Source organism: Symphalangus syndactylus, chromosome 3, assembly GCF_028878055.3.
Source record: "Symphalangus syndactylus isolate Jambi chromosome 3, NHGRI_mSymSyn1-v2.1_pri, whole genome shotgun sequence".
NCBI classification, from domain to species: Eukaryota; Metazoa; Chordata; class Mammalia; order Primates; family Hylobatidae; genus Symphalangus; species Symphalangus syndactylus.
This window is the reverse complement of record NC_072425.2, coordinates 33,031,714-33,044,475: the sequence shown is the minus strand read 5'-3', so window position 1 is coordinate 33,044,475 and position 12,762 is coordinate 33,031,714. Positions and strand designations below refer to the sequence as shown.

The 12,762-nt window shown below is 39.9% G+C and overlaps 1 protein-coding gene across 1 annotated transcript in view; it reads left to right on the top strand.

Moving 5' to 3' along the window:
* Window positions 1–5,344, top strand: part of UGCG (UDP-glucose ceramide glucosyltransferase) — a 36,042-nt gene extending 30,698 nt beyond the window's left edge. The window contains exons 6-9 of the mRNA XM_055271496.2: window positions 195–373; window positions 1,963–2,049; window positions 2,856–3,045; window positions 3,816–5,344. Coding sequence (XP_055127471.1) covers window positions 195–373; window positions 1,963–2,049; window positions 2,856–3,045; window positions 3,816–3,986 — 627 coding nt within the window. The 3' untranslated portion in view covers window positions 3,987–5,344. The remainder of the gene's footprint in view (window positions 1–194; window positions 374–1,962; window positions 2,050–2,855; window positions 3,046–3,815) is intronic.
* Window positions 5,345–12,762: the final 7,418 nt, after the last annotated feature.

Genomic DNA, 12,762 nt, shown 5'->3' with positions numbered 1-12,762 from the left:
ATTTTTAGATTACTAACTGTGCTTGCTCTATGAAAGCAATATTGTGTACCACTTTTTATTCAGGTAGTCTACGTAAGAATAATAGGATATTCACTCAATCATACTTATAAAAAAGCCATTGGGAAAAACAGTTCATAAACACCGTACTTCTAACATGAAATTCTAATCATACACATTTGTGGTTTTTTGGGCAGGTATATTTTGGAACTTCACATCCAAGATACTATATCTCTGCCAATGTAACTGGTTTCAAATGTGTGACAGGAATGTCTTGTTTAATGAGAAAAGATGTGTTAGATCAAGCAGGAGGACTTATAGCTTTTGCTCAGTACATTGCCGAAGATTACTTTATGGCCAAAGCGATAGCTGACCGGTAAGACAACTAAATGAAGTCATAGTATTTTTATTACCTAACTTCTGTTGGTTTATTCTTTTTGTTCAACCTATAGATTAGGGCTTTTTAATTTAATTTTATTTTTTTGCTAGTAAGTACAGAATAGATCAATAATTGTATTATTTTGTTTGTTTTTGAGACAGAGTCTTGCTCTGTCACCCAGGCTGGAGTGCAGTGGCGTGATCTTGGCTCACTGTAGCCTCTGCCTCCCGGGTTCGAGTGATTCTCGTGCCTCAGCCACCAGAGTACCTGGGACTACAGGCATGTACCACCACGCACAGCTAATTTGTGTGTTTTTAGTAGAGATGGTGTTTCTTTGTGTTGGCCAGGCTGGTCTTGAACTCCTGAACTCAAGTGATCTGCCCACCTCGGCCTCCTAAAGTGCTGGGATTACAGGTATGAGCCACCACACCCAGCAGATCAATAATTTTAGAGAGTAATTCATATTCTAATTATAGAATTGTAGATATGTACTAATGAAGAAAGTAAATGTTCTGATTCCTCTACATTTTTCAAATTAATGTGTTTTAAAGTGATTAAAAGTAAGTTTCTCTGTGTTTAGAATTTTTACTATATAGATATAAATTTCTGTGTTTTAGAAGAATTAAAACTATCAGTGCAGTCATAAACCAGTAGGTGAAAATTTAAAGACTATCATTTCAAAATTTGAAATTTGTCAGTGAATTATATGATACTTTGCTAAGAAGCCACTGAAAGATTCATATGACTGACTTAGCATTTCTCTGTCACAAAATACTTGTTTTGTTTTGTTTTGTTTTGTTTTTGAGACAGAGTCTCGCCCTGACACCCAGGCTGGAGTGCAGTGGCGCAGTCTCGGCTCACTGCAGCCTCCGCCTCCTGGGTTCAAACGATTCTCCTGCCTCAGCCTCCCAAGTAGCTGGGATTATAGGTGCCCGCCACCACGCTCGGCTACTTTTTTTTGTATGTTGGTAGAGGCGGGGTTTCACCATGTTGGCCAGGCTAGTCTCGAACTCCTGACTTCGTGATCCGCCCGCCTCAGCCTCCCAAAGTGCTGGGATTACAGGCATGAGCCACTGCACCCAGCCTAAAATACTTGTTTTTAAAGGAGATCACTGCCTTGTGTGAGAATTCTTTTAAATTTTTTAAAAACTGAAGTGTGTTTCAAATACAAATTCTGTCATGGTTGTGTTCATGTGGTTCATGGTTTCCTGGTGTCTCCCGTGAGATCCATAATGCCACTTTCTGTTTACACGTCTTGTTGTTTGGTTAGTAGTCATCAGTGACTAATCTATTAAATATGGAGCCCTCCATTTTTTTTCAGAATGACTGCATTTTAAGTTTCTTAAATTGTAAAGTAAGGTGGGTACAGTTTCTTCTAGTTCTTAGATGGTGCTGTCACAGGCCAGCGTAATTGCTAAAACATCCATATATATGGTAGACCTTAAGTCATGTGCTAATCCTGAAAGCTGGGCCCACCCTGGATACTGGCAGTTGTATGGTCTTTATAATCATTACTGAATGCATAACCAGTTACACTTGCGTGTGTTCATCATCATAACTTATTTTCTAATTATCTTAATTTTCAGAGGTTGGAGGTTTGCAATGTCCACTCAAGTTGCAATGCAAAACTCTGGCTCATATTCAATTTCTCAGTTTCAATCCAGAATGATCAGGTAAATCAACTGTTTTCTTTCTATACGTCATTAAAAGGAAAGTGCTGGGGGGTGGTAATTTTTACAGGTTTAATGTAGTTAAATAAATATACCTAAAGGTTGAAGATTTTTGTTTAGTTCCAGAAAATAGAGTTTAACATCTGTGTTTAAGATAAATTTAATGTCTAAATGTATTTTATTTGCTGTATAACACTGAAAGCACTCAATAGAGAAATGTTGAGACTGAATTTTTTAATATGCTGATCTCTATTTTCTAACTTTCTTTACTGATTAAATTTTATCATCTGTATTCATCAGAGCGTAGGCCATACAAATGAATTTAAAGACATTTTTCTTTGACATCCTAGACAAAAATGGAAAAGAGAGTCATTAAAAAAAATTTTAGGTTGTGTGTGGTGGTTCACACCTGTAATCCCAGCGCTTTGGGAGGCCAAGGCGAGAGGACTGCTTGAGCCCAGGAGTTTGAGACCAGCCTGGGCAAAATGGTGAAACCCTGTCTCTACAAAAAATGCAAAAATTAGCCAGGTGTGGTGGCGTGTGCACCTGTGGTCCCAGCTACTTGGTGGGATGAGGTGGGAGGATCGCTTGAGCCTGGGAGATTGAAGCTACAGTGAGTTCCACTGCACTCCAGCCTGGGTGACAGAGCAGAACCCTGTCTCAAGTAAAAAAAAAAAAAAAAAAAAAAAAAAAAGTTTAAAGAGAATGGCCTATCACAAGGTAAAAAAATTGATTATTTGAGGGGAAAAAAAAGGATTCGTCTTGTAGCCAGGATATTGTTTTAAAGAAAATCCTTTTTGTTTTTCTAGGTGGACCAAACTACGGATTAACATGCTTCCTGCTACAATAATTTGTGAGCCAATTTCAGAATGCTTTGTTGCCAGTTTAATTATTGGATGGGCAGCCCACCATGTATTCAGATGGGATATTATGGTATTTTTCATGTGTCATTGCCTGGCATGGTTTATATTTGACTACATTCAACTCAGGGGTGTCCAGGTATGTGGATAGGCATGAAAAGGTTGGCAGTCCCTTGGTGGAACTAGAACTATTTCAATTTAGAAAAAGTTGGAGGAAATCTGTCTGAGCCATTCTCCAGCTTCCCATTGTAGGTTAGTGTCAGGTTTGAACATTACTTTCTCTAGTAGAATGTTGACACAAAACTTAAGTTGATTTACAACTTTCTATTGGTTATATAATCACTTTTATTAAGGTTCCAAAAACATGAAGTTAATTAAATCAGTGAGTATTCAAACTAATAATACGTTAAGATAGCCGGGCGCGGTGGCTCACACTTGTAATCCCAGCACTTTGGGAGGCCGAGGCGGGCGGATCACGAGGTCAGGAGATCGAGACCACGGTGAAACCCCGTCTCTACTAAAAAAAATACAAAAAATTAGCCGGGCGTGGTGGCGGGCGCCTGTAGTCCCAGCTACTCAGAGAGGCTCAGGCAGGAGAATGGAGTGAACCCGGGAGGCGGAGCTTGCAGTGAGCCGAGACTGCGCCACTGCACTCCAGCTTGGGCGACAGAGCGAGACTCTGTCTCAAAAAAAAAAAAAAAAAAATACGTTAAGATAGCAGTTATTTTAATGCTTCATTAGCAATTAGCATTTTCTTGAACGGTATAGCATGGCAGTTAAATTACATAAGGAAGCAGACTTGATTTTACGTAGTATACTTAGAAAAGTGAAATCCAAGAATTTAATTTTTTAACCGTGTCTTTAGTTTGACAGTGAATGAAATTAAAAAAAAATTTTTTCCATTCCTAGGGTGGCACACTGTGTTTTTCAAAACTTGATTATGCAGTTGCCTGGTTCATCCGCGAATCCATGACAATATACATTTTTTTGTCTGCATTATGGGACCCAACTATAAGCTGGAGAACTGGTCGCTACAGATTACGCTGTGGGGGTACAGCAGAGGAAATCCTAGATGTATAACTACAGCTTTGTGACTGTATATAAAGGAAAAAAGAGAAGTATTATAAATTATGTTTATATAAATGCTTTTAAAGATCTACCTTCTGTAGTTTTATCACATGTATGTTTTGGTATCTGTTCTTTAATTTATTTTTGCATGGCACTTGCATCTGTGAAAAAAAAAAAAAAACACATCTGTAGTCTTGGCCAAATGATACACTTTATTTTGTGGAAGTAGAGAATCAAGAGAATTGGTTCTAGGAACCTGGGTTTGTTCATCATTGTTGTTTATTTTTTTAAAATAAATAAATATATATAGAGATGCTCTGCAACAAACACTATGACAGTATCCTTCAGTAGAGAAAGTTTCTTATTTGTGAGTACACTCTTTTAGAACATTTACGGGTGGCAGCAGCTTTGCTTTAGGGTTTAGAAGATACTAGAAGGAATGACTATTCATGTCCAAAGTGAATGGTTCTGTGCAGTGAACAACACATGGCGAGGTACTAACTGAGAAACTTTTTCATGCTTTATGCCTACCTCTTGTAGTTGTTGCAGAGCAAATATAAATTGTAATAAGATAGCTAGGCCTTGCAGAAACAAACAGAAAAACTTAAAAAAAAAAAGAGCTGGAGTCTAGTATTTATATGAATCTGTGAGAGATATTTTTTTTGGTCTCACTGCAATGAACCAAAAGCGACTGAGTTTGGTTTTTAATTGTAGCCATGTATTGAAGGCATCTTTTTGACCAACTCTTGTTGGTTCTGTCTTGAACCATTGTTAATCACTGTGCTGTAATTAGTATCGCTAAATCTTTTCCTTCCTTGCTCCTCCCCCAGGCCACCCCATCTTCCCTTAACGTTTTTTCAGGGGGGATTGGGAGTGGTTTTGTTCTAGTGTGAGTGGATGTTTTGATAGTTGTAAGGAAAAAATGCATTTCAGACACATTTCACATGAGCTATTTTCTTACACAGTATGTCTTATTGTTAATAAGAATGTAATTTCATGATACAAGTATTTAATATCTTTTTAAAGTCAGTAAATATTCTAGCCATCAATAAATAAATTGCGGTAGAGTATTAAGAGGGGACAGGATGAGTTTACTCTTAAAATTAATCAGTATCGAACTAAGTCTACTGTGTGTTTTTTTTTGTTTTTTGTTTTTTGTTACTATTATAGTTAGTCTAGTCTTATTTAAATTGGATTTTTGTATTCCAGTTTATATGACAAAATAGGCTAGATCAGCGCTGGTTGTAAATGCATGCTGTACCTCACTGTTTTCTCCCCATCATGCCGCTAAACTTGCTCGCCAGGTTGTGCTTAACTTGTGGTGAACTGGACTTGTTTTTGTTTTGTTTTGTTTTGTTTTGTTTTGTTTTGTTTTGTTTTGTTTTAAAAAAACAAAAATGTAAGGGACAGTGCATAAGCCTTTTCTTTGTTTAGTAGTGGTGTTTTGCTTTTTCTTCAGGATTGGGTGGCATGTTGTCCATAGGAATGCCTACTGCAGTGCTAACACTGGCAATATGGCAGCTTTAAATTCTGAGTTACTACAGTCTCCATGTCAAAGCATAATGTGTAGCATATCAGCAATAACTACATATTTATAGAAAACACTTTTTCACTTTACTGAGCCAATTCATTTAATTGTCAAATGTCTATATCCATGGTTCAAATGGCAACATATCTATAAGTATGTATACACATTATATTTAAGCTTTTCTCTGGGCCAAACTGCTTCATCCTTTTTTCTTTCTTTCTTTTTTTTTTTTTAGCCTTATGATGAATTTGTTTGAAGGGCATTTTCTTTATGAACAAAGGCTTGGATGCATATTCCTTTCTTTCTGTGAATGGGTATTTTTCCCTGAGGAAAGTTGCACAGTGAAAACCAGTCTGGTTGTGACCCACTACATGTTTTGTTTTTAATCACTATTACCTGAGTTGAACTTTGCTCACCATGTTTGTACTTGTTGGTCTGTTTAATGAAGTTTGGTTGATGCCATCCTTTGCACTGCCGAAGTGTAATCTTGTGTATTACTTAGCTTTCTGCTGATCACAGTATGGACAGTGTAACAACAAAACCAAAATGGCTGGACAGACTTCTTGTGTTTTGTAAATATAAACTAGGAGAGTTCTGTAGGTTTGTTCAGTGTGCTAGTGGGAGTATTTCCTTAATGTAAAGCTTCACTTAAACAGAGTGATTCTTTGTTTAGCAAGCTTGGAGTGATGATAAAATGGTAAGAAATAATATAAATGTTGAAGAAAGCATTACAACAGAACTATAGGAGTCTAAATTTAATAAATCTTTAAAAAAAAACAGTGTCTAGAATATATACCATGTTTTATTATTTAAAATCATTGTCTTAAATTTTTGTTCAAAAAATAAAAATTTGAATACAATCAAAACATTATCAAGAGTGTATTTTTTGTTCTTTTCTTCTATATTTTTATAAGTAGCATGTTCCACCATTCACATCAGAATTATTAGAAGAGTTCTGTCAAGTATTCCTTTTGAAATCTTCCTTTTACCTGAGCCATAGGTGAAATAAATAAGGACATAGGCAGTCCTGTGACTTAAGTATGGCTTTTCTACATTGGTTGCCTGTTAAAATCACCTGGAGAACTTGTAAAAAAAAAAAAAAAAAAATACACAACACACACCCTGGGCCCTGTACACAACACATAACACAACACACACATGCACACACACCCCCTGGGCCCTGCCCACATAGATTTTGGTGTAATCATTCTGGGTGAGGCCTGAGCTCTTCTACCCGTGATTCTACTGTGAGAATGACTGGCTCATAATGACCTTTAGAAAAGAGCCAGTGGTCCTTTGGGCCCCTCTCTCCCGGGCTCCCAGCTTGAACTCAGCCTTTTAGATCTTACCACTCCTAGAAAAGGTAAATCCAAAGGAAGGAATGGAATGGCATTATTACTTGAGACCCAGATGGGAGATGGACCTTACATACTTTCCAAGGCCAGGTCCCTCCCAAGCTGGAGGCCTTCACAGGCTGTTTTACCACCATCCCATGAGAAAAGAATGTTCTTAACTGGAGAACAAATCCGGGGTAGAAAGAATCTGCTATCAGCTGATACTTTTGTCTCTCCATAGTTCCTATGTTGAAACCTAATCCCCAATGTGAGGAGGGTCTTTCAAGGTGAGGTCTTTGGTAGGTGATCAGAGCCCTCAGGATGGGATTGACGTTTATAAAGGAAACCCCAGAGATCTTTCTTGTCTCTTCCGCTATGTGAGGATACGGCGAAAAGGTCCAGCTATGAACCAGGAAGTCAGCTTTTACTAGCCACTGAATCTGCCAGGTCCTTGATCTTAAAACTTTACAGCCTCCAAAACTGAGAAAGTTTTGTTGTTTATAACCCACCCAGTCTATGGGTATTCTGTTACAGGAGCCGTAAGAAACTAAGACACAGCCTAAAAGGGATCTGGCCCAGTAAACAAACATTCCTTCTCATTTGTGTACTTCTAACCCTACAGTTTAAGAAATGATCAACACAAAGTTGAGTATGTCTTAGAATTTCATAGCTAGGTGGATCTTGGAGATCCCTCACCCTTATTTTAGAGTGAAGAAGCTGAGACACCCACAGTGAGAGCTGTGATCATAGGGTTAGGTAGGCATGGTGCTGCTGGCAGAGCTGGGAGTAGCCCCTCTGTCTGGTCCCAGTGTGGTATATTTCTCCACTGGATCACAGTTAAATTTATGCCTACACTAGCTTTAAAATTTACCTAGACCTTAAGGAGGAAAAATATCACAGTTTTAATAACCATCTGTATCCTAACTTAGAGAACCAGATTCAAACCTGTAGGACAAGAATGTAAATTACTATAAAGCTCATTTAAAGTGAAATGCTTTACATACATGATTGATAAGATTGATACATACCACAAGACTCTTCATGAGAATGAAAATAGTTCAGACCTTTTGAAGTTTATCAGGATCTAGTGCTTGAGTTATTTATTCATTTCAAGTTATAGTTTACGACCGTATCAACTTCATTTCGGTGAAAGGAAAGCAAATATTGCAAAATGGTGAGACCTGTCTCTGCAGAGCTGCAAGGATATGTGTTTAGTTGGATAATTTGCTTTAAAAATATTGATACCTAGAAGAAAGTTTAAAATCACTATCTTAGTATTTTCTAAAAACAAAAATACGTATCTTTAAGAGATCCCTAAGCAGCTAGTTGCCTAAGAACCAAAATGTGCTAAGCCTTTCACATGGCCCCTCCTCAGTTCCGAGAGAAATTGGCAGAGACTGTGGGTGTCTGGAATGGTTTCATGTGGTTGTGCTGTTCAGACTAATCATCATTAAGACATCCATGCTAATAGCATGGACTTGTAATTATCTAATTTAAGCAATTTAGGGATATCATTTATTTCTCTACAGGACTGAGTATCTGCGCCTCTGCTTTGCTGCCTTCACACCTCCCATTGCAGTCATGCCACCTTTGTTTCCCAACCCTTGTCGCCAGCCATGAAACCTCTATCATTTCCCCTCATGACTGACCAACACCAGGCCAGCCTAAGGAACATGCTGGAGAAATCCAGCAGACTATTTACTGTGCAGCTCTGGAGCAGGGGAAAGGAATGGGTTAGAAGTGGTGACTTGGGAGTCATTTCCCCAGAGGTGATGGCTGAGACAGTGACCATAACCAAAGTCAAAGTGTCAGCAGGTGACAACTAAGGACAGAATCTTGGGGACCTATTTAGAGAGACAATGGAAGAAAAACATCTAGGAAAAGAGGCTGCCAAACCTGGGGTCCAAATGGGCTTTTTGGTAGCTATGGGACTTTAGGAAGCTTCCTTCATGTTTCTGAGCCAAGCTTTCTTACCATGTAGAATGGAGATATTAAAGCACCTTCTGAGGCAGTAGAGATGATTCGACGAGGTCATGTACATGAGCATAGGGACAGTTATTGCTTTTTTTCCTCCCAAAGAAGAAAGAAATAGTAAAAGGAGTGCCACAGTAACCTTGGAAAGAGAGATTTCAAGAAGGAAGTGGTCACGGGAGGGGCCGTTGACCATAAAGGATGAGAAGAGGCTGGTGAACTCTGGGGCGGGAAACTCCCTGTAGAGTTGCCAGCATGGGTCTCCGCCATAGTGAATTGTCTCAGATGTTGATAGATGAAATGTCTGCGTGGGAGGAATACAGCTTCTTTATGAATGATTTTTCTTGTTTTACACAGTGATACATTTTCTGCAGTGAGAGACAAAGGGTGGAACTTTCAAAGCCAGAAATTGCTCCTGACTGAGAGCACCCATATGACTCTGATGCCAAGGAAACATTTGAAGAAAGGCAGCTCCCAGGAAGCCAGTTATCAGAGTGGAAGAAGCAGAAGTCAGATGCTTTAGGTTTGGCTGTGTGTGAAAAAGACATGAAAGTGATGGGCACAGATATTTGGAAACTGCAACAAAGATGCACTTCCACCCAAGGTCCCAGTAATACTAAGCCAAAAAACTAAGCCTGATTTGAATTTGTGAGAAATGTCCTTTAAGAAGTTGGGTCAGTAAGAGACGATGAAGGGCAATTGTCCATCCCCATCTTCCAGTCCCCTGACTTTATCCTAGACTGTCTCCCAACAGCAGAATCGGCATCCCAGAAGCAGCTGTGGGCACCCTAGCCCTGCCCACAGTCTGCCCTTTTTCATTTTGTTCTGATTCGCTTATTTTTGGTTATATGGCTTGTTTTACTGCCTGCTTTGTCTCTACATTGACTTAGAGCTTGACTTCTAACTTCAGCTTCTTTCTCTGACCCCATGTTCCTCAGCCTTACTCCAAGCCCAGGAAAAGGTGGTCCTTAATTTTCTATTCTCATTTCACATCACCATCTCCAGCCTGAGCTCTCCACCCTCAACCCAATGACTCACTCTCACCAGCCGACTCTTTTCCACGTGGAACCAGAGCTTCCTTGCTCCCATGCTGTTTCCTTACCCTGAAAGTTTCTCTCCCTTCATCCTCACTTTCCCTGCCTATGGGGATACTCTCCTTCTTTATTGTTGGTTTTTTTGTTTTTTGTTTTCTTTTGTTTTATTGTTTTTGGAGACAGAGTGTCACTCTGTCACCCAGGCTGGAGTGCAGTGGCGCAATCTCTGCTCACTGCAACCTCCACCTCCTGTGTTCAAGCGATTCTCGTGCCTCCGCCTCCTGAGTAGCTGGGATTACAGGCGTGCGCCACTACACCCAGCTAATTTTTGTATTTTTAAGGGGTTTCACCATGTTAGCCAGGCTGGTCTCAAACTCCTGTCCTCAAGTGATTCGCTTGCCTCAGCCTCCCAAAGGGCTGGGATTACAGGTGTGAGCCACTGCACCTGGTCAAGATACTCTCCTCCTTTAAACCTCAACTCACATTCAATTCAGGACCTTTCCAGAGTTGTATGTGCCCACATTTTGTCCCTTTCATTTTGTCAGGCATTTCACTTAGGTCTCTGCGGTCATTTCCAGTTTTCAGGGGCCTGGACTTTGCATATCTTAGTAGTCCTTTTTTGTGCTTTTTTTTCTCTTTGTACCCTTCCCTTCCCTCCAGTGCATTCATGTAATAGTTACTCGGGAAAGGTCTATTGTTGACAGTCAAACCAGAATCAAAACATTAATTCAGGCACAAATGTCATTTAATACCTTTTCACCCTCTCATTGGATTAGTAAGGTGTTTGCTATTTCATGCTCCCAACCCCTCACCCTCACCCTACACATGAGTAAAATACTAAAATTTTGTTTTCCCCTTCTGGAAACTTCTAGTTCTGGTTTTGGGTTTTTGTTTGTTTGTTTTTTGTTTTTTGAGACAGAGTCTGCCTCTGTTGCCCAGGCTGGAGTGTAGTGGCGCCATCTCGGCTCACTGCAACCTCCGCCTACCGGATTCAAGCGATTCTCCTGCCTCAGCCTCTGAGTAGCTGGGATTACAGGCGCACACCACCACGCCCGGCTAATTTTTGTATTTTTAGTAGAGACGGGGGTTTCACCACGATGGTCAGGCTGGTCTCGAACTCGTGACCTTGTGATCTGCCCTCCTCGACCTCCCAAAGAGCTGGGATTACAGGCCTGAGCCACTGTGCCCGGCTTGTTTTTTTTTTTCTTAAACTTTGAGAAGCTGGCAGTTTTTGGAAGGAATCAAGAGGTGACCTGTCAAATCTGTCTTACCAACATCCTACAAGCCCGTTGATTCTTGTTGTGTTTTGTTTTCTTTAAGTCACACATTAGTTTTGGATCATAAAAATAGTACATATTTACTATAAACCTGAAACATAAGAAATGAACAAAAGCACTTCTAGGTAGATACTCAAGAGAATTGGAAACAAAGCATATCCACAAAAATCTGAATGTTCATAGCAGCATTATTCATAATAGCCAAAAGGTGGAAACAACCCAAATGTCCATCAACTGATGAATGGACAAACAAAACTTGATCATATACAGACAATGGGATATTATTTATCCCTAAAAAACAAATGAAGGGCCAGGCGTGGTGGCTCACGCATGTAATCCCAACAATTTGGGAGGCCGAGGCGGGCAGATCACTTGAGGTCAGGAGTTTGAGACCAGCCTGGCCAACATGGTAAAACCCTGTCTCTACTAAAAACACAAAAATTAGATGGACTAGTAGCACGTGCCTGTGATCCCAGCTACTCAGGAGTCTGAGGCATGAGAATCGCTTGAACCCAGGAGGTGGAGGTTGCAGTGAGCCGAGATCACACCACTGCACTCCAGCCTGGGCAACAGAGTGAGACTCTGTCTCAAAAAAAAAAAGAAAAAAGAAAAAGAAACGAAGTATTGATGCATGCCACAACATGGATGAAGCTTGGAAATGTTACACTAAGTGAAAGAAGCTGGATACAAAAGGCCTCACAGTGTATGACTGTGTTTGTATGAAATGTCTAGACCAGGCAAATCCATAGAGACAGGAAGTAGATTAGTGGTTGCCATGGGCTGGGGGATGGGAGGAATGAGGCACGACTACTAACAGTAGTCATTACTAACAGGGTTTCTTTTGGGGTGATAAGAATGTTTGCAAAGGAAAAATAAATATCACTCTCAATGTATTATTTCCTTCCCACATTCTGGCACATACTGCTGAAGTGGTTTCCAGAGAAGGTGTATACATTTCTCATTACTTGTCATCCTTGTTAGGAGTCAGAATAGCTATTTTCTAAATCTTTCTAAATTTGACAGATGAAAAGGTACATCATTCTTTAAATATATGGCTTTTTAATGACTGGTGAGATTGAGTATTTTTGTATGTATGATTTTTAGTCATTGGATTTTCTTCCACTTCTTAATCTGATTTATTTATTTATTTATTTAGAGACCGAGTCTTGCTCTGGTGCCCAATGTGGAGCGCCGTGGTGCAATCTCGGCTGTCTGCAACCTCCACCTCCCAGGTTCAAGTCATTCTCCTGCCTCTGTCTCCCAAGTAGCTAGGATTACAGGCACCCACCACCATGCCCGTCTAATTTTCTATTTTTAGTGGAGATGGGGTTTCACCATGTTGGCCAGGCTGTTCTTGAACTCCTGACCTCAGGTGATCCGCCTGCCTTGGCCTCCCAAAGTGCTGGGATTACAAGCTTTAATCTCATTTAAATGAGGATCCAAATGTTTTCTTATTGCTTGTTCCACATCTTTTCCTTTTAGCAATATGAAATAGCTTTTATATTGCTAAGCTGAGTCCTTCACTCTTCTAGAACCTTTGCATTTAGGAAGGTGTTTCCTCAAGGTAAGATACAGTAGGCATGGAAATAATTGATTAGCATTTAGGCAACTAAATGGCCCATGGAAGTTGTCCAGATCAAAGAT